At 57.0% G+C, this 21940-nt stretch overlaps 1 protein-coding gene across 5 annotated transcripts in view; it reads right to left on the bottom strand.

Moving 5' to 3' along the window:
* Positions 1-21940, bottom strand: part of NRXN2 (neurexin 2) — a 99943-nt gene that overhangs the window by 3489 nt on the left and 74514 nt on the right. For all 5 annotated transcript variants that reach the window (XM_040256160.1, XM_040256159.1, XM_040256158.1 and 2 more), the window contains 4 exons: positions 20340-20511; positions 16186-16275; positions 12483-12808; positions 10051-10129 (listed from right to left, as the gene is read on the bottom strand). In XM_040256160.1, coding sequence (XP_040112094.1) covers positions 10051-10129; positions 12483-12808; positions 16186-16275; positions 20340-20511 — 667 coding nt within the window. The remainder of the gene's footprint in view (positions 1-10050; positions 10130-12482; positions 12809-16185; positions 16276-20339; positions 20512-21940) is intronic.

Below are 21940 nucleotides of genomic sequence, written 5' to 3' on the forward strand. Positions count from 1 at the left end.
ACCCACTGGTCTGGGGCCCAAGGGAGCTGAGCCCTGGGTCTAGGGGCCTGGTGGAAGCACTCCCTCCTCTTGGAGAGGCAGCTCTGGGTCTGGTGGGGGTAGTAGCTTTCTCTTCTAGTACTCCTTCCAGCTCAGCTCAAGCCATGACCCCTATCTGAGTGCTCATCTCTGATCTCTCTACAGCATTTGATCTGTACAGATCACACCACAAGCCTCCCACCCCGTCTAAGGGAAGCTTCTGAGGACTCCATTGGCAGATCCCTCTGTCCCATGCAGCCAGGCCAGCCATGTGCCACCACCACGTCTTGGCACCTCTTCTCCTCCTCCCCCACCCAAAGTGCTCTGGTCTCTGCCCTGCTGTTCAAACACCTCTGCTGATCCTCTGGATCACAACCTCCAGCAATCTGGCAGAGCCATCCTTGGTCACAGTAGCCAGCTCAGCCAAGATCTTGCTATTGAACTCAGAGCCTCGCCAAGCTCCTCAGGCTGCTCTCCCCACCAGGATCTAACCTCCCCCTGGGCAGGAGCTCACCTGCACCCCAGACTGTGAAGCTTCTGAGCACCTGGCCTTCCACAGGCTCAGCCACCCTGGAAAACTGAGCCAAGAACAGAGAAGCATGCTCTGTGGGGCTGGGACTGCCCAATACCAGCTTGTCATGGAGGAGAGTGCCGAGGCCTGGAGTGGGCAGGACTTCCAGGGTCTTCCAGGCGTCGGTGTCAGGCTACTTGAGTGGACTATCCCATCTCTTCTGTGGCTCTCGGAGGCCAGGGAAGGGTCATGTCTCACAAGGAGCCCCAGAAGGCCTGACATCCTCCCCATGCCTGCAGGAATCTGCTAGGCTGCTTACCTCTTGGCTTCGATTTTAACCTGGGAGGCCAAGACCTGTTCTATCATGAATTCCTATGTGACTGTGGGTAAGTGTCTTTCATTTTCTGGGCTTCAATTTCCTCATTTATAACATTAGGGTACAGAGTGAGGCCAAGGCCTGGCTCCCAGCCTAGGGAGGAACATAGTTGGTCCTCCATCCCTACCTGAACCCTACACCCACCAAGATTAGCCCAGCAACCTGATCCCTGGGTCAGAGGCAAACTCAGCTGTTAGATCTGAGGAGGCTGGTAGCCCATCAAATGGTGACATCTGGGCCTGATTATGACAAGGCTCCCTTCCCTGCATGAACCATGAACACATCTGGGATACTCACTGCGGGCCCACACCACTTGCCCTCTTCCTGACCTTTTGCCTTCTGTTCAGAGCACCTTCCCCCTGCTGATATCTCACTCATCCTTGAATCCAACCAAGCACCTCCTCTTCCAGGCAGACCTCCAGATGCTCCTCTCTGCCCTGGATGCCTCTGACACCATGTCCCTATTCTGTCCTGGAGGCGCAGGTTTGGACTCCCTGCCAGGAAGGCCCAAGGCCCATCTGTCTCTCCCGAGTATCCAGCACTGGGCCTGGCACAGAGCAGGGGCTCGCTGTGTTTTGATCAGGGAAAGGAGGAAATTTCATCAGATATTTCCTCTGAGCCAGGCCAAGCTAGGTATCTGAGCAAAAGGGCTGGGAGCCCCTCTCATGGGCCAGAGCAGCTGGCTTCTGAATATCTTTCCTCCCCAGCCCCCACAGGCAGCAGGCACTTCTGAGAGTTCAGCCTGGCAGGAGCTGCTCCATGGGCCCAGCTCTCACCCACAGTCTCCTCTACCTTCTTTCTTAGACTGGGCCACCAGTTGTTCTTGAAGACTTTAAGATCAAGGCTTGTCCTAGACAGGCTTCTCCTTGACAAGCTACCTATAGCTGGGGCTCCAGCAGAATGCCAGGCCCACGACATGGGACCAGGAGACCCATGCTGGGGACACATCACAGCCCAGAGGGGGCTGATCAGGCCAATAAGGGCACAGATCTGGCTGTCTACCCTCTTGCTCACCCCCACCCCACTAGATGAGGGTATTCAGGGGCCTCAGGCCTTGGATCACAGACAAGTCCTGCCCATCCTGAGTCCCCCACTCCACAACCATTTGCTGTAATTTACTGGTTAAGTCCTCGGGGCACACAGGCTCCCAGGATCCCCCTGTGAAGCACCCCACTTCCCTGATCCCTGCCTCCAACGCCTCCCAGGCCTGGTCACATTGACCTCTTGCCCCTGCCTTTCAACCCCAGCCACTTCTTGCCTCCATCTCCGGGGTGTCCTGCATCCTCAGCTCCTCTGGGGCTTTCCCCTGGGTCCAAGGCCTTGAGGGCATCTCCTGAGGGTGTCCTGCCCTCACCCACAGCCCCCACACTGCCACACCTGCCCCCTGATGCCCCCTTCTCATGGCCCTGCACACAAGCCTCCATCCCCGACACCATGTCCCCCTGGGTCCCACAACCTCTACCCTCTCCACAAGACAACACACTATTGCAACCCTACACTGCCGTCCTTCTCCAGCACCCACTTAAGCCAGCCTGGGCTCTGTGGCAGTCAAGTCACACTCAAAATACGGTACTGCGTTTTTCTGAGGTCATTCATCAGTCCAGAAAGGGTCAGGCAAGCTTGCCCCAGTGAGGAGTTAGTGGGGCCTGGAGGAGGGGAGGAGCCCTCAGAGACTCCTCACTGCAGAAGTCCAGCTGGGGGCTCCTCAGGTCGCCCTTCCCACTGGACATCTGGGGTACAGACTCAGGAAGACCCATGGTGCCTGGAATCCTGGGTCCAGTTCTACTCCAAGGGTGCACACTGGGATGGGGTGCCCCTGGGGGTCTAAGGGCCCTAAACAGCCTTTCTCCCCTCCTCCATTTCAGGCAAATACAGCATTGGGGGAATATTCACAGGGGCATTTATCATAGATACCATTCACCCTCTGCTCCTCAACTGAATTTCAGTGCATGGCAGTCCCCTTACTAAAGGGAATTCCATTTTGGCCAAGGAGATCACAAGCCACTCCCAAGCATCCTCCCCGCCCAGCAAACCCTGGCTCTGGGGGCTGCTGGCCTGGCAAGCCAGACCCTTTCTGCTTTTAGGGCACAGAAGGCCCTTAACTGGAAATCTAGCCAGGAACCCCATTCCCACCCAAGCAAGATCTGCCAACCCCCAAAGAAGCATCTAGAACTGAAGCTGAGAGAGACAAAGCAATCGGCTGACTGAGGCCTCATCCGGCAACTCTGGGTGCCCTGTCCAGACTGTGACTGTAAGAAGGCCACTAGTCCAGCATTTAATGGGGATTAGAAAAACAGCAGCCCTTCAAAGTGGCCACAGCCCTGCAGGCATACAGTTTGGCAGATTGTATCTTTGTGCAAAATTGGAAAAAGGCATCCTGTCTTGCTAGTGGACACAGCCCCGCTCCAGGGTCCAGGACATGGCTTGGCAAGCAGAGCACTGGCGAGATTTCAGGCCTTACTCACCTGTTCCAGCAGAGAACAATCTGTGCAACTGTGTGCAGTGGCCTGAAGGGTGCCGCCCCTCCCCACCCGAAATCCCCGCACAGCAAGGGCACACGAGGGCCAAGGTGGAGTCACGGCCTGAGACGGTAAGGCGCATCCTGTGTGCACACACGTGCACACACATGCACCCACCCCTTTGAGGGGTCTGTTTCTGTGCACCTGGGCACGTGTCTCTAAGCATGTGTGTGCATGTGCGTGCAAACATGAACCTTGATGGATCTGGGCACATGAGCCCACATGGCAGCGAGTCTTAGTGGACATTCGAGCATGTGAGTGAGTCTGTGCTCTGTACCTGGCTTTTACGTGGTGGTCTGAACTCATGTGTGCCCGTGTGAATGCATGCAAGTGTTCCTGAGGAGATGCAAGCCTACCACCGAGGGTCTGAGCACATGCGGTGTGCCTCCGACCACCTCCTTCCCTCGGGCAGTGAGACTACATTTCCCAGCAGCCCTTGCAAGTAGGTGTGACCATAGGAGGGAGCAGTGGGCAATGCTAGTACTGGCCCATAAACGCTCCAGGGTGCCAGGCTCTGCACTCTTTCTCCTCCTTCCAGTGACCTTGCCAACCTCATGTTGAAATGGAGGAGCCACAGGTTGGAGGACCCTGGGTTCCCCGAGCACTCCTGCTAGTCACCCAGGTAGGGCTTCCCCTGAGTGAGAAACTTCCCTTGACGGACCCACTCAGATTCAGGGGTTATCTGTTACAAAAACACACATTACCTTCGCTAGTACAGACACAGCCCCAAGTGGATGTCACATTAACAAAAACCTGTGGCCCTCAGGTAACAATCCAAGGAGATGGATTTGGAGGCTGGAAAGATGCAGGACCACATAACGCAGCCACAGGACAGCTGGCATCTTGGATTAGGACCCGCCTGCGCCTGCTGAGGCTGAGGCACTAAGGGAAAGTGCTCAGAAAGTCAGGATTGCAGGGCCGGCTTTCACCTCCTGCATTTAGTAACGTGTTACAAAAAAGAGACAATGTTAGACAAGAACTGGTGAGTTCGCAACAGAGATGAAGGGACCAGAGACAGCCCAGAATATGAGGCCTACAAATGTTAGAAGAGCCGCTGGCCCCCAACCCCAAATCTTAAGAGAGAAGACTGGAGACGGCTTTCAGGGACAGTGAGTGGCCCAGTGACACTTTCGCCTGAATAACAGGGGTTCAGCCTGGCTTCTAGAATCAGACTAAGGATGTGGTTCCCCACCAATTGTTCCCAAAGCCCTCAAGATAGTCACCGCTAAATTAAGAGAGAAGACAGAGAAACAAGGAAATAAACAGGCTTGAGAATGATGCCTAGGAGAGAAGTCTGAGTGTGGGTCCGTTGACTGTTTGAGCCTCAAAACAACCTTTGGGCCCCCAAATATGCACAGGAAGTGGACTGTCAAGGCTGTAGGGCCTCCAAGGAGGATGCTTTCACAACACCCACCCAGAAATGGCCATGAAGGATAAAGGACTGGGAGGGACCTGCCAGAGGACAGCACCAGGGCTCCAGACAAAGGAGAGGAAAGTTCCTCCAGACAGCAGAGCAGGTTTCAGGGGGAAACATCCCCACAACTGAGGGCAGAGCCTCGAGCTGCCTGCTGGCTGGATCTCCTAGTACTAGGAACTACAAGCTGCTGTGCCCTCCATCCTTCCCTTTGGATGCAGGGTTTTATAGTGGTGGTTGTCTCTGGTGTTCTGGGTGTGTGGGCAATGAGATCAATTACCCTTTTAGTTAATGGGTATCCAGACCACATATGGGTACCCAGGAGCTAAGTCTGGACCCTACGAAGAGGGTCCATCTTGCAGACATCCTCCCCTCTCAGAAGACTGTTCTAATCAGGTTGCGGGGAGCGGGGCTTTGGGTGTCTCTCTTGGGGAAGGGTGGGTGTGTTCAGTGGGCGGGAGAGAGTGGAATGCATCGTTTGTGACCCAAAGCCCAGACTGTGGCAGACAAATGGCTAGCTGGTCACCAAATCTGTTTTTGCTTCCTCCTGTGAGCACAGCAGGGCCATGCCTCCCAACCTGCCTGGAAGCTAGGCTGTGCCACGGGGACAGTGCTCTGGAGGGCAGCATCAGCAGGGCCCACGTGCCCCTCCTCCTTCCCAGGCTTGGCCCATAAACCCTCCCCTTGTGCCCCTCCCCATTCATCCCCTTCCACCACAACTAGGGAAGTCACGGAGCAACTTCAAGGTAGACAGAGACTGACTCTGAATTAGCGCTTGGAAAAGAGCTGCTCACCCATCAGGAACAGTGTTTACGTGAAGGAGAAGTCAATTTCTATGTGTTAAACCATGGTGTTGAGAGCTTGTTTGTTGTAACAACTAGTGTTATCTTAAGACAGGCTAGAATCTGAACACATCTGTGCCTCTGATTCTGAGCTAGATGTGTGGGTCTGAGCAAATGGGTCAATGCCTGTGGAATTAGGCATGTGTACACCTCTGAGGCCCCGTGTGCGTGTGCAGGCCTCTGAGGCCCCGTGTGCATGTGTATGCCTCTGAGGCCCTGTGTACGTGTGCACTGGAGCAGAGCCTTGGAAGGGCTGCACACATGTGGGCTACGTGCATGAGGCAGCTTCTCTGGGTCTGAACATGGGGGTTTATGCGAAGCCGAGTACACATGTATGTGTGGGCCCCTGTGGTCTGTGTGCTCACATGGTGAAGAGGGAGGCAGGCACTGTACTGCGTCTGAAGATGTGTGATTGGGCAGAAGGTCCACGGATATGTAGGTGTCCTTCTAGGTGTAGCTGCGTGTGTATCTCTGAATGTATGAGTAAGTATATGAGCAGCTGTGAGCTCCCACGTGGGTCAGTGTTGACCTGACTCTGTGTGTGTGTGCACGTGTGTGTACACCACTGTGGGACTGAGTACACGTATGCATGTCTTGAGGGGTCTGAGCACATGTGTGTGTCCGAGCTCAAGGGCCCGCAGGTGAGAATGAGCTGAGATGGGCCTTGAGGAGCTCCTCTCCCGGGTGGTGGGGGAGGGGTGCAGGTCTGTGGGGCTGAAGAAACGTGTGTCTGTGTGTGGAGCTCACACAGAGGATTCTGTGACCTGAGCACATGTGTGAGCATGTCTGTGACACAGGTGGATTTGTATACGTGTGTGTGCCTCTCTGAGCTGAGTGTGGATGTGGAATTCTGAGAGTCTCAGATTTGTATACGCATGGGCCTTAAGGGTCTGAGCACACGGGCATATGTTTCTCTTGAGTATCTAAAATATGCAAGTGCTTCTGAGCATGTGCATGTGATTCTGAACATCTGGTCTACCCCTCAATAGATAACCCACATGCACACCTCGGTGGGGCTGTGAGTGCATGGATGTGCAGCTCTGAGCGCCCACGGCTGCCTTGGTGGGTTAAAGACATGCTGCATGGTGCCCTCGTGCAGTTGGGCTCATGTGTGAGTGTGAAAGCTGTGAGTCTGAGCAGGCAGACACCTGCAAGCCCGCATCTAGGTGTGGAGCCCTAAGCACACACATGCAAGACTAGGGCTCTGAACACGTGTGTGCTTCTGTGAAACTGTGTACATCTGTGGGGGGTGGTCTGTGTGTGCCAGACTTCTGGGGCTCTGAATACAAGCATGTCTCTTTAGATCTAAGCACATGCATGCCTCTTTTAGCCTGGGCACAAATGGCATGTGCCCTTTAGGTTTGAACATATGTGGACCTGTGGAAGTGGACATGAATGAGCTTGCCAGTAGGTCTATAAATGTGTGTGCCAGGATGTGAGCGTGCCTCTGGTCAGACACGTGTGTGCGTGTAGCTGGGTCCCTCTGTGGGTCTGAGCCTGTGCATGCACTTCTGTGTGTCTCAGGGGCAAGATCCCTACAGCCAGGCCCGTAACACAGGGTGTGGGTCAGGCTGGCTAAGACAGTGGGAATGGTGGGTCACAGTGCCTGCTATGCAGGACATGGCTTCCTAAAGGCACTCCCACTAGACAGAATCTGAACACTGCGTCCATCAACACAACGCCCTTCTTTGGCTGGGCGGCACCCTCACTAAAGTGACTGTCAGATGATGGGTTCTCCAAGCTGGGGTGCCTGGGGAGGGAGAGTGGGGTCTGGGCTCTGTGGAGGGGCCCAAGTCAATAAAAGGTGAGGAACACGTCAGGAATGACCTGAGGCTTCACACCTGGAGCCCAGGGAGGAGGATCTGGCAGGTGAGAGAGGTGCAAAGAGCCTGGGGCCAACCCCTGAGGAGCTGCTGTCTCTAGCCAGGTTGTTTCCATCTCTGACAATGACCTTGGAGACCAAGGAGGCCTGGTGTCTGCTGAAGAAAAAGCCTCCGCACTGGGGGCACAAGAGGGGTTCTGGCCCGAGCCCCTCCCCCTGCAGGTGGGAGGTGTCATGGTCTAGGGACCCTAGAGTCATCTTGGCCCTTGTCTGGCCTCCCATCAAGATAAAAATCCAATTTAAACATTTCACAGCAGCATGAATGTGGAGGTGCAAACATGTGCGATGCACATCTCAAGGTGGGTTCCGTGGGTTTTTTCTGGACACTCAGCATGCCCTCTTCCCACCCATCCTCTTATTTTTAAATGCTGGCCCATCAGCCTATCCCCATCCTTCAGCCTCCATTCCTCCTCCGCCCTCCATAGTCCCCTCACAGACTTGACCCTTTGATGGAGGGAAGGCAACTGACCTGCCCACTTCAGCTCTGCCTCAATCCCTGGTCCCAACACAGCCTAAAAGTGCCTGGCCACCTGCACACACACTCAGCATCACAGCCAGGCCCCTGATGAGATCCTGGGTGGGATTGGGAGGCCTGAGCCTTAGTGGACAGTGCATGGCCCCAGGATGGCTCTGTCTGTTGCTGTAGGATGGCCATCTGCAGGGCCTGGGGAAAGCAGAGACTTCTCCACCCACCCCGGCAGTTCACATCCCCAAGTGTGCAAACATGTGCGGTGGGGCCAAGCAGCGCCTTTTTCTCGTGACCCCACAGCCTTTTCCCCAGAGTCCCATCCCGGGGCTCCCATGGAACCCTGCAGCACAGCCCCTCCTGCAGGCCTGAGCTGGAAGTTCTGTGTCCACCTACAGGAAACCTCTTCAGTGACTAATCTGGGGAAAAGTGGGGTGCGAGGAGGGTGCTATGTCAAAGGTGCCAGAGTCCCAGAGCCTCCCAAAGCAACAGTGGGTGTGAGGGTGCATCCCTGAGCCAAGATCACCAGGGAGATGGGGGAGCCCCCCAAAGAAGAGCTTCCTATATGGAGGGCATCCATCCAGAAAGCACTGTTCTGGCTGTGGGTGTGAAGGCCTTTCCAGCCCAGTAACCAGAGGCTTCCCAAAGTCCCTCAGGGCCCAAGACTGCCAGAACAACCCCCTCACTCTAGCCTACTGAGGGACACAGGGCAGTTAGGCATCAGCCTCTGGACCTGGTGGCTGCGCCCCAGAAATCCCTCTCCCTTGGTCTCTGCCCCAAGGCTCCAGGGTCTTCTAGCTCTGCCTCCACTCCTTCCATTGAATGGCCACATTCAGTCTCCTTCCATGCCCACTGCAGCCCACCCTTAGCTTGAGTGGCTCTCCTGTGGCTGGCAGACCCCCAGGCTATCCCTCAGGCCAGATTCACAGGCTCTGCCCAGGTCACATTGCCCACCCCTCAGCTGACCCCTTCACCCCCTCCCCTGACCCTGCAGGCACCTGCACCAACCTCCAGCTTCCAGTACCAACAGCCCAGCCGTCAAGCATTGCAAAGTAATAGGGAGAAGTCTCTGCAAAACCCAAGCAAGAGATGAGGCCCCCGGGGGCTCATCCAGGCCACCATCAAGGCCCATGTGCTCCCAGGGGAAACGTGGCCACGTTCAGTCTCCTTCCATTCCCGCTGCTGGCCTCAGCTCCTCCCAGCTGCCACCCACCTGCGTACATGCACCCACTGTGCCACTCCACACCCCATACTTCTCAGCTGGTACCCAAGGCCCACCCCTGCTTTGCCAATCTTGTCTCTCTCTGTGGGGCTGCACCCTTCTCTCCAGCTAGAAGCATAAAGCAGAGGCCTGGAATGCCTCCTCCAGGAAGCCTTCCCTCCCAGCTCTGCTCTCCTCCCAGAACAGCTCCCCAGGCGCAATCTCCCTGGGGACCTAATGCCTGGCTGGGGCACCTCCCACCTAACTGCCCCAGCTTGGCCAGGGAGCCCCGGGATCATCTGGCCACCTCCCTGAGACTGGGAGTGAGGAAGGTGCAGGAGCCAGCAGAGACCTCCTCTTTTAGTGACCAAGAGAACCCTAGACCTCAAGGACTGATGGGAATTGCAGTTCTGAACCCAAGAGCTGATGGGAATTGTAGTTCCTAGGCCTGCATTCCCCATCCCCATACTCCATCCCCCAACACACCATAAGGACTCATGGGACCTGAAGTTACTCATCTTTCTAGGGTAAATTCTCCCTCTTTCCCTCCTGGCATCCCTTGGCCCTCAATCTTAGGAACCCAAGCTAAGGACCTCACTACATTTGAGGGCTGAGGCACCAAAAGGCCAAAAACTGCCTAACCAGGGAGTACTCATGGGGCCTGGTGGCAATGGCAGAAAGGGAGAGGAAGCTATCAGGAAAAGTTAAGGCCTGGCAGAGGCCTCTGGCGGGGGGGGCTTGGGCTGGGGGCAGGGACAGTCGCCCCCCTCCCCTCAGCGTCGCAGTGGGCCCGGGGCAGGGGAGGGGGGAAAGGCACTCACCAGTACTGGGCTCACACTCCTCCAGGTCCTCGTCATCACTCGGGCACTCGGCCGAGGCCACCAGGAGGTCATCTGTGTTCTGGGGGGCGAGAGGAGGGTTGGGGGAAAGAGGAGGATTCCAGGGCGGGTCAGCAGGCCCCACGGCCACCTCCTGAGTTGTGGGGCAGGATGGAGGATGGGCCCTGGGCAGAGACATACCCCCTGGTCCACACCCCAGCTCTCTCATAGTTTGCTGGGTGACCCAGGGGCCCCCACATCCCCATGCAAAGCGAGACTGAACAGCCCTGCTCTGCAGCAGCTTCCACGCTCCTGGGGATCAATGAAACAGCACATGTTGTGCCTTTTATTTCTGGGAAGCTGAGGGGACTCAAGCCGGACCTGTGACTGCAAGACCAGAGCAAGGGGATCCAGGGGCAGCAGGGAGGTGAGAAATGGGGGCCTCTGGAGGCTGGCATGGGCAGAGCAGGACCTGAGGGGTTTCTCGGTTCCAGCCTCACCACCCCACCATTCTCATCTCTCTTCCAACTCCATTCCTGGAGCCTGGGAACCAGGCTGCACACAATAATAATTAGGGCTGTGGTTGCCATGACAACAGGAGTCGACTTTGTCAGCATTTTCTCTCCTCCTGATTGCAAAGAAAGAGAATCCCCAAGATGAGTGAGTGTAAGGGGAGGGGGGATACACAGGGGGTGACAAGGAAGAAACCTAAGTAGGGAAACCCAGACTCCAAGCAGGAAGGGAATTAAAGACTTCGGGTGGAGGGAGAAGACCAGGTCAAAGGCCAAGGATGGGAAGAGTCTGGGCTGGGTAAGGGGTGAACTAGTCACATCCTGCTTCTTCCCCACCCCCTGATCTCAGGACTCTGCAGCCCTCACCAAAGGGCAAGGTGGGGACTGGAAGACTACTTCTGCTTCTCTGCCAGACTGCAGGCTCCACCACACAGCTGTGACCCCTAGAGCCCCACCCCTCTCTCCTGCCTAGACGGTTTGCCCATCACCTCACACTGAGACTGGATGCCCTTCTTGCCATCAGGCACTGGGCATAGCCAGTGCCCAACCTTGGGTAGAGCCACGCCTTTTTCCCAGGGCTCCCTGCTCCCTGGGGTAAGGCCTGGCATTCAGGTCCCCTCAATTTTCTTGGCAGAAGGGAAGGGGGTTCAGGCTTGACTCTCTTCCCTGGACAAAGCTGTCAACCAGATCCAGGCCCCTCCCGCACAGACTGGCAGGGATGAGGGGAAGGGAGCTCAGAGAGGCCAGCCCTCATTTACAGAATCAGAAGGCAGGCTGGTGGTGGAGGTAGGACCTGTCCCCGTGACTGACCCAGCCCCTCCCTCACCCGGGACGACAGAGGTCCCGCCAGGCCCAGAGGCCCGCAGCCATGGGCGATGGGGAACGGGAGTGGCTTGGGCAGGGAGCAGGGTCCCCAAGCAAGATCCAGTGTGCCGGGGGCAAGCCCCCACCCTCAGGCCACAGCAACAGCTAGAAAACTCAGCTGCACTCGGGCTGCCTTAGTGAGTCACATATGCTCAATCAGCTTTGGCCACCAGGAAAGTCAGGCCTCTCCTGTCCCAGCAGAGCCTCATTCTCAGATACAGCCCCCTCGGGTGCTCCCCTGGGTGCAAGAGGCGATAAACTCAAACTGCCCCGGGGAGAGTATAGCAGGTGGGGCAGGTCAGGGGTGGGGAGACACAAGGGGACTGTCTGCACCTGCCAGGCTCTGACCCACAGGCCCGGAGGACACTGAGGCCTGCTACACGGTGGCGCCTACTCAAGGCCACACAGACAGCACTTGCGACTGGAGCGGGCCGGCAGTCCCACTACAAGGACACCGGCAATCAGGAGAGGCTGCTCCGGCCTCCACCAGCCTCTGGAGAAGGGCTGCCACCGCTGGGTGAGCTTCTGACCCCACCAGCGCTGTCGCCTCTGTGCCCTGCCCAGAGCGGAGCCACCCTGGCTCCCTCTGTCTCCCCCTCGATGCCCACACAACACCGAGATGGCCTTCATCACTAGGCAGGTAGCAGGGGTCATTCCATCCCATAACCCAATTTGGTCTCTCTGGGGCTTCACCTGTCTCTCCAGGTAGAAGCATCAAGCAGAGGCCTGGGATGCCTCCTCCAGGAAGCCTTCCTTCCCAACTCTGCTCTCCGCCTATAGCAGCGCCTCTCTCATAGGTGGGGGGTGGTCTTCCCCGGTCTAGCTAGGGTACCCAACTTCCCCCCAACTCTGGGAATGGTCCCCCTAGAAAGAGTGGTCACCTCTACATCTATGACATCCCTGGTTCCCAGGGTAACAAGCGCTTCAAGAAAGGAGACCTTGCCGGGTCCACCTAGACCACCGTCCCCTCAGAGCTCCTGGGCGCCGGGGTTGCTAGGCAGAAGCCAGCCCTCCCCCGAGCGAGCCTGCAGCCCTCGCCCACCTGCCAGGGGCCCTCACCTGGGCGGTGCTGTCCCTCAGCGTGGGGGAGCGGCCCCGGCGCGTGGTGGTGGTTGCCATGGTGGTGGTGGTCTCCATGATGGTGGTGGCCATGTCGGCCAGCAGGGTGGTGGCCGTGGTCTCCGCGCTGAGCAGCACGGACGGCCCCTCCCCCACCAGGCGCAGGTGGCCCTCGGTCCGCACGTTGGGGTCGCTCTCGGCGGCCAGCGCCAGCACCTTGAGCCCGTTGTAGTAGAGGCCGGACACCTGGCCCTGGAAGGGGCGGCCCTGATCCCGGCCCCCGATCTTGATGGCAGCCTGGCTGTTGAAGATGGTCAGCTGGCGGCCTGAGGGGTGGGGAGGGGCAGGGGCGACAGACAGAGAGGGGACAGGCAGCAGGGGGAGACCAGAAAGGGAGAGGGAGAGGGGGTGTCCAAGGCGGGGGAAGGGGTGGAGATGGAAACCAGCAAGTAGGGGTTGGGTGGGGAGGGAGAAACGAGGAAGGGGCAGACACCAAAGGGAAAGTCCTCGTCAGCCACTAGCCCGGTCCAGCCAGCAGGGACCCTGGAGGGGAAGGAGCCCCAGGGCACACACGGGCCAGGAAAGGGGGCCCAGCTCCCACCTCTCCCCGCCATGCTCATGCCTCTGGCCTTCCCATCCCCCCTCCTCTCTTGCTCTGGGGGCATCGCCCCCTTCTTTCCCTTCAGTTGGATCCCCATCTTCCCTCTCTGCTTCCCCCCAACTCCCACACCCGGTGTCCAGCCCCAAGCCACAGAGCCCTCGGAAGCAGCAGACAGAGGAGACAAAAAGGCAGAAACGGAGGAGGCGACTGCCAAGCCACGTGGTCAGTGCGTGTCAGGGCAGGGATGGAGGTGAGGCCTGGGTGGACAGTGCGTGGGAGGAGGGCCAGCATGCGTGAGCCTAGGAGCAGCCACGTGGACTGCACTCCATCCTCCCAGCCACCACCAGGCCCTCAGACCTCTGGCCAGGCCCCCCTCTCCCCTCCTCCCCTTGAGGCTCAGCCACAGCCTGGGGATCACGCCCTGGAGAGCAGAGTCCTTCCTCCCCGCCAGGGTGTGCAAGCACAGAGATGGAAAATGTTAAAGGGACCTTGCTTCGCTCGCTGACAGCCAAAAAAACCACTCCAGCTCCAACCTCGCTCCTCACTCAGCAGTTACACCTCAGAATTCCCACCTGGGTGGGCTTTTGTCGTTCTGTTTGGTTTTAGTGGATCTGGGGGTCAGTTTAACCCTCTGAGTTTGTTGCTTTGGTTTGGTTTTTAGAAAAGATATTTATTATGTTTAAGTTTAGATTTAACTTTGGTTTTGATGTTGCTTATTTTGTGCGGGGAGGCGGGCAGAGGAAGTACTAGGTTGCCCCCTGCTCCCCTGGACCTTCAGCTGCTGGCGCTGGGGGTTTAAGGCCTGACTTAGCCCTTGTTAGCCTCTGGTTAGTGCCTCGTTAAAGGTCTAGTTTAGAGTTAGGTGCCTATAAGCCCTGGCCTGAAACCTGGGCTGAGGACAGTCCAACTTGTGAAACCCACACTCTTGCTGGAAACATGGGTTCCCCAGAACACCCAGACCCCCGGGGCCCTCAGCCATCTGTCTGGCCTCTGGCCAATGATAGGCCACGGGTGTGTCTGCTCAGGCCCTCTGCTCAGCCTCTCCTCCTCCTCCAGCTCTCACTCTGCCCAGCACCTCCCTCAGCCCTGGAGCAGGGCCATCATCCTCCGGAGGGGGCAGCCGAAGCCCACAGAAGCTGAGAACTAGTGAGTGGCAGCTAGACATGGGACCCAGAGAGGTCTTGAGGATCAGTGTGCAGTTTACACCCACACGTGAGAATTAGGAGAAAAACAAAGGGGAGAAGGTTCACAGTGGTCCAATGAGTTTGGAAAACAAACATTTCATAATTAAACGAGGTTTCTCTCTTGCAGGACTTCTCAGAGCATTTATTAAAATGAATGTTCATACGCCTCTCCAAGAGGAAGAAACGGGATTCCGATTTCTCAAGCTCATCTTACCACATCTCTCTCTCTCTTCTTTTTTTTTTTAACCACAAATCTCTTTATCGTGAAGCATCTCATGGGACTTATGCTTCACAGGGATACATTTTGGAACTGGAAAAATGGATTCACTCCATAAATATTTATTGAGAACCTACCACATGCTAGGTGCTGACGGTAAAGTAATCTCTCCAAGTATGCCCAGCTTTGGTTCTCCAATACTTTCTTGTTCCTCATTTCATCTCATCCTCACAGCGCCCCGTGTGAGGCAGGCTGAGCAGGGATCACTGTCCTTGTCTCCCTGAGGAGGGAGCTGATGCCTGCCATGCTCTGGGAAATACTAGAGAATGTGGCCCAATCCTGCACTTTCTAGAAGAGGAACCAGAGGCCTAAAGAGAAGGTGCAACCCGGTAGGAGCAAAGCAGGACTGGGATTCCAAACCACCGGCAAGAGTTCTTCCTTCAGCTGGACCACAAGTCCCGCCCCCCAGGCCCCTCTCCCTGGCCTGTCCAGCTCTCCCTACCCTTGGGGTCACAAGTTGTCCCAGCCTCAGCCCAAGCTGCTCCCTTGGCCTCTCTGATTTCGGAAGAGGGAGGTGGGTAATGGGGAGGAAGCTACATCGGTGAGCCAACTAGGCCCCTGGGGCCCCACCCACCATGAACTCCTCAAAGGGTTAAAGTTCACCCCGCTGGAGAGAGCAGCCCAGTGTGGCTGGGGGCTGTAGGTTTTAGCGATGTCTGTTACAGTCCCTTTAACTTTTTGTCCTGCTACGGATTTATCACATCTGGTTATCAGCATGTTTAGTCCCCGCTGGCCGTGTGGGGGGCTGGAAGTGACATTGGGGGTTTTAGTTGGGGCAGGCCCCAGTGGACATTTAAAAGCACAGTTATCAGCTGGTTAGGTGGAGGTTTAACAGTGCTACTTCCCCCCTAGAGTTTAGCCTTAGAGGTACAGAGCTCGCCCCCCTCTCCAAAGGGAATGGGATGGCTTTGCCCTTGGCCCCAATTTCCCTTGGTGACAAGTGGCCTTCTCCCTCCTCCCTCACACCCAGCAGCACCTCTTAGCCAGCTGTTCTGTCTTCCTCATCAGCTCAGCGGGCACAGAAATCCTCCTGGGATGCCACCTCTCCCCACCTCCTAGTCTCCCCACAACCTCCACTGCGTCTGAGACCTTCTAGACCCAGGTGGGCCCCTTCCAGAGACAGCAGCCTCACAGACGCTCTTCATCTTTCCAGTAGGATCTGAAGCCCCCCTATTCCTCCCTTTTCTCCTCAGATGAGCCCTGCGAGGTCTTCCTATCCCTCCTTGGGATCCTAGGACCACCACCCTCTGCTTCCAAAGCTGTGTGCTGCCCAGCATGCTGTGGTCCTCAGCTGGCCCTCGACTAAACCTCTGAGCCAACACGGCAGCCCCCGCCCCACCTACACTTCACCCAGCCTTCCTGGAGGGATTCAGCATCTCATGGATGACCCTAGTCCCATCACAGGTTTAGGAAGAGACCAAGCTCTCCCACTTCTAGAAAAGCCCCACCCCTGCCCCAACCATCCCTCTAGAAGCCACGGACCCTTGACCCCAGAGAGGAAGGGAGCACCCTGGCTGGACAATCGTCCTCTCACTAGGGGTGGGTGATGGGGAAGGCTCGGATGGGGAAAGAGAGAGCTCTGCACCTTTAAGATAGTGTTTTTAAAGTTAATTAATTAATTAATTAATTCTGGTTAATTACCTTTGTCGAGCAGCCACTCATCAACTACTCGACCAAGCCGGTAGGGGATTCTCTGTCTAGCAATCGCCAGGCGCTCGTTATCAAAGTTTCCTTGGAAAAGTTTAGAAAGACAGTAGGTTTCTCAGGCGGCGAAGTCCAAAGGAGTTAGAAAAGTAATTATGCATTTCTCAGGAGACTCAGAGTAAGCGGCCACATCCCACGGAGAGAGGGCAGGTCCACCCAAGGCGGGAGAAGAAATGCCGGTCCCTCGTCCGCCCTCCGGTCCCCCTCCCTAGGCTCCCAGGCACAGCCAGCCCCATCCTGGGGGCAGGAGCCACCCAAAGGAAAAGAGGGGACAAGGAAGAAAAGGAAAGGGGATGGAAGAAGAGGCAGCTGGAAGGTCAAAGGTCAGAGGTTAAACAGGTTTATCTGTCTGCCCGCTTCCTTCCCCATCCCAGAGTGGGGTAGAGGGGTGGGGAGGGGCATTTAGCAGGTTTAAGTTAGGGGTGGAAGGCCTTAGTGACCCAGCTGGTTACTGCGTTTAGAGGGAGGTTTAGAAGTGGGAGGGACGGGTTAAGCGGGAGTTTATGCGGCATTTAGGGGGTGGTCCGGCACACGCATTTAACAGTGAGATTTAAAACTCTTCTCGAAGTCCCCTCGGTTCCCTTTATGTTCTGTGATCAACTCCCAGCTTCCCCTTACCTCCCACCCCCACACCACACCCCACCCCACCACTGGTTTCCACCTGCACTTCCCCCGCCAAGCCCCCACCGCTCTCACTGAAGACACTTCTCATCCTGGTCACAGTGCCAAGTGTGGCCGCTGGATATCCCCCAACTGCACCGCCCAACCCTTGCATCTCGCCTCTTCTGTCACCCCAGCCCATCCCTGGGCTCCCTGCAGGCACTCACGGCCCTCCTCCACCTGGTGGCACCTGGCTCTCATTTTCACTCCAAGACCCTCAGACTCCTCTCCGCTCAGGTCCCCTCTCCGTTCCAGCCCTGGGGACCCATCCCAGCCCCAACCTGACCTTCCTCCTCTCAATCCTGACTGCCCATCCATACACAACTGTTTTCTCTGCTCACAGGGAGGAAGGAGGATGTGTGTGTGTGTGTGTGTCTGTCTGTCTGTCTGTCTGTGTCTGTGTGTTCTGTGAGCTCCCCCTCAAAGCTGTGGGTGACCCCAAACTGTAGCTGTGGAAATGGAAGTTATTTCCTTTGGGCACCTGGCCACTCTACCCATTGAAACCACTGACACGATCTTCAGTAACATGCACTCTGGGGGCGTTTTCCTTCTCATGTCTCACCGCACAACCGTGCTACCTGCCCAGCGAGACCTGGGCCTGGGCCTGCCTGTGTTCACCTCCCATGAACCTCCCATGGTGTGTTCACTCCAGCAGGGATGGGGCCTCCCTGGATGCTTATGAGGCAGTGAGACCCTGCCCTCCCGAAGATTCCACAGACTCTGAACCCACAGAGTCGGGTCACTTGTGTTTTACACAAAAATGGATCATCCACTCGTTGAGTCACTCAACAAACATCTCCTGAGTGTCTTCTCTATTCCTGGTGCTGGGTACTGGAGATGCAAAGACAAAGGTCCAGTCCTTGCCCAGGGGGAGCCCTCACCGAGCTGCAGCTGGCAAGGGTTCTGTCAGAGGCAGCACAGCACTGGGGCTGGGGCTGGGAGCGGCCCCAGAAGAGTCTGGAGGAGGAGAGTAGCAGCCAGACGGGAGACAAGCGGGGGAAGGGAGGGAGAGGGAGCGCTCAGGCAGAGGCAGGAGGGCAGGAGGCATCCAGGCACCTACTCCTACCGGCGAGTTGTGTCTGTGTGTGTCTGTGTCTGTGTGCTCATGTACTTGTCCGTATGTGTGTCCTGAGAGGGAGGGAAGATGTATGTCTGCCTCACTGGCACACACAACAATTCTAACAAGAGTTCAACAGTACCTCTGCTGTGCCATACCCTTCCAGCACTTTACTTAGGTCATCTCACAGAACTCTCACAGTATGGCTGTGGTGCAGATATTATCCCCAACTTTCAGAGGTCGAAACTGAGATGCAGAGGCGCTAGATGACTTGTCCAAGGTCACCCAGCTTGTCAGCGGCAGATGCAGGATGAAAAGCCAGGTCCTGCTGGCTCAGGGGCCCTGGGCCACGTGGCTGTGTTTCCCGAGAGTCTGGGCCATGCACACTCTACTCTGGCCTGCTGGTGTTGCTCAGGGGGACGCTCGCTTTCATAGGTGACCTGCCCTCACAGGGCACCAGGCCCTCAGGTTACTCTGCCTGGCAGTCAAGGAGGCACCCCACAGTCTCTCCAACCCCAGCCAGGGATCCCAAGCAGAGGAGGGCGGGTGTGACTCTTCTAATCCTGCATCTGCCCCGCTGGGATCCATGGGAAGGTGCTCTGGCTTGGCATAACACTTCACGCTCCCCGAGTCCAGCCCTGTCCCACCAGGGAGGGCTGGTGTCTTCACTGCTGCAAGGGTTGCCCTGGTGTGTGCATCTAGAAAAGAGAGAAGTCTGAGGCCCACAGCCGGGCCTGTGGGTGTCGGTGTGTCTGTGGCACTTGGAATGGGAACGTTTATGTGCCTGAGTAGCCCCACACATGCCCAGGCCTTGGTGTAAGCTGGCATCCCTCTGTAGGGCTTTTTCCCCCTGTGTCTATCTGACCACATGAATATTTGCCAGTGTCTGTGTGCCTGAGGCTGGCCTGTATGTGTATCAGTCTCTGTGTTTATTAGGGGGCTTTGGGGTTCTGTCTTCAGAGGCTGCCTGAGAGTGTCTGGGTACAAGCCCACATGTCGGTGAGCCATAAGCCCACCTGAGCCTTTTCATCCCAGAGTAAGTGGGCCTGTGAGGGTTTGCACACGTGAGCCTCTCGTGTCCTTCCGCCCCCTCGGCCAGCACAGGTGGCTTCTCTGGGCATCACTTTGGCCGAGGAGTGGGGCTGAGCCTGCAGGTGCTCTCTCTGCTCCTCAGTGGCCCCCGTGCACGCGACTCTGCAATGTCTCTCAGCCTGCATCTCCGCGTCTCGGGCTATCTGCGGTTCTCCTGCAGGACCTCCACTTCCCCTCCCTGTTGTCTCCCGCACCAGGGCTCTCTTGGCCTCCCTCCCCAGGCTCTGGCCACCTCGTCTCTTGCTGGCTGCATCTGCGAGACAGCGGCTCCATATATCTCCCTGCATCACTCCGGGCGCTGCCTCCGTTTCTGCTTCTGTCTCGGTGACTGTTCCCGCATCTCTCCATCGCTCCTCCCTTGTTTCCTCTCACTCTGAGGCTCTTTCTCTGCCTCCCTCAGATTCGCGCAGTCTCTGCCTCCTCATGTCTTCCAGGTCCTCATTCCTGTCCTTGCCCTGTGCTCCTCAGATCTTGGAGGGTCCTTGGCCACCACAGCTGTCACACTGTTGAATAGGGTCTGTTTGCACCCCTGCGCTTCCCCGCCCCCACGACTGTGAGCTCCCTGCAAGCAGGGGCTGTGCCCTGTGTCCTCGGGGCTTAGCACAGGACCTAAGACCAGCAGACTATTGGTGAAGCCTTGTTGAAGGCACTTGACCTATTTTCGCTCTTGTTGTCACTTGTCGCTCTCTCCTTTTCACGATGTCCCTTACTCTTTGAGACACTGGGGTTCCTTTTCTCCAGGTCTCCATGGTTACTCCCTTATCTAGTTCACCTAATATGAACCTTCGACTTGCTCTTTGTAAAGACCTTGGTTCTTGCCTTGGTTCTATCCTTGGGAACAGCCCTGCTTCCTTGCCAAGATCCGTTTTGGGTTACTTCTGGATCTTCTCTCTTTGGTTTCTGCATCTGCCGCTCCATTTCCACCTGTCCCTCTTTTCTCAGCTCATCCTTCCCTCAGTTACGTCAGACTCTCCTTACCTCTACCTTCCTTCGCTTCTCTCCTCCCCCACCCCCAAATGGGAGCCTGCCCTTGCATCCTTCCTTGCTCGGCTGTTTCAACCCTCTGCGAGCTGACCTCCCACAGTCCCGCCCCTACCCTTCAAATCCGTTTTTCCTTTTAGCCCCGCCCCACCTTGGTCCCGCCCCTACAAGCCACACCTTTCCCGCAGCGGGAAGCCTCGCCTCTTAGCCCCGCCCCTGGTGCAGGCATTTCTCCTATTGGAGGCAGCCCTGGCCGCCTTGCCCCACCCCTCCCGCCACACCTCTGCGCCCCGCCACCTACCTGCCGGGTATCGCTCGTTGACCGGCCAGCTGTCCACCTGCAAGGTGGCGTTGCCGCCACTTCGAGTGAAGCGCACCACGTGGTATTTGCCGTCGCTCACGATAGCGTTGGGCTCGTCGATGGTAATGTCGTCCGTGCCCACGTTAAAGATCACCCCAACGGTGCCCTGGTCCTGGGGACAGGGAGGCAGAGATCAGGGGTTGGAAGGGAACGACCATTCACTCCCGCTCGAACTCCTCCTGTAACCACCACCGGTCCAGCTCTGCTGCATTTAACAGCTTTACAACACACCTCTCCCAGCCATGTCTTTACTGGACCCTTTCACCTGCCCAAGGAGGTTGGCTTGCCCCCTCCCCCACATGCAAGTGAGAGAGCAACTGAGGTTCAGAGAGGTTGGAGCAGCCACCGTGGGGTGCAGAGCATGGACCTGGAGCACTTCAACTGACCACACTCACCTCTTGCTTTTAGGTTCAGTCAAAATGTTCACAAATGTTTACGGGGCACCTACTCCATGCAAGGGCCACTGGGCCTGCAGGCCCCAAACACGGATGGTCAAGAGCAAGCTAGGACCAGTGGGGACACCAAGGGCAGAGGCTTCCCTAAGGCACGACCAACAGGGTGTCCACGGGAGCCAGCCCCTCCAAGCTCCAGCCTCCCCTCCCCTGAATGCTCAGCACTGGGCAAATCCCTGGGGGCTTTGTCTCCAGGGCATCCGCTCATGCAGGTCAGGCCTGAGGGTGGGGGCAGCCCCTCTACAGTCAAGGGGGCAGAGGTAGGGGGTCTGGACTTCGTGTTTTGGAAGGTGTTGGGTATAGAAAGAGATCCAGGAAACAAACCATGTTGGGGTTATTAAGGAACGGTGAGATGGGGGTGTAAGGGTAGAGGAAGCTGCAGGCAGGTGGGAACGGACTGGAAGAGGAAAGACAGGGACTGAGCCTGAGAAGGGGAGCAGAGAGTTGGTCTGAGCAACTCGCCCAGCCCCAGGCCTCAGAGAGGGCCTCGTGGGAAACCCGTAACAGGCTGCCCAGGAGCCAGTCTGGGAAGAGTTCTGCCCATGGTGCCAGAGCCTCACTGAAGCCATCAATGGTACCAGGCCCTCTGTGGGTACTGTACACACGTGCTCTCTTCACCCCCACAGCAACCCTCAGGAATGTACAGCATCCATGTTCCACTGAGGAGGAAACTGAGACCCCGGGAGAGTAAGCAATATCCCCAGATTCCATGGCTCATAAGAAAGGAACCCCAGGTTTGAACCCCAGTTGGCCTGACTCCAAAGCCAGTGCCCTCTCCTGCTTTGCCCCACCAGTCTGGGGAGACACCAACTCAGAGTGCTGGAGCTGGGGGTGAACTGAGAGGCTACTGAGACCAACCTTCCTTCAAGACCAAAGACAGCTAAAGAAGCCAGCACAAGGCCCTCTGGGCCCTAAACCTGAGCCCCTATTCCACTCCCCTGCACTTCCTAGCAGTACCCCGAGTTCAGCCTCCTGAGTTCCCACACCCTCCTCCGCACGGGACAGACACTCGCGGCACAGATTCCCTCACAGTCAGGGGGACCCAGATCCTCCAAGAACACGCTACACTCCTGGAGTCTTCCTGACAGA

This window comes from Oryx dammah, unplaced genomic scaffold (genome assembly GCF_014754425.2).
Source record: "Oryx dammah isolate SB20612 unplaced genomic scaffold, SCBI_Odam_1.1 HiC_scaffold_15, whole genome shotgun sequence".
In the NCBI taxonomy this organism is placed as follows: Eukaryota; Metazoa; Chordata; class Mammalia; order Artiodactyla; family Bovidae; genus Oryx; species Oryx dammah.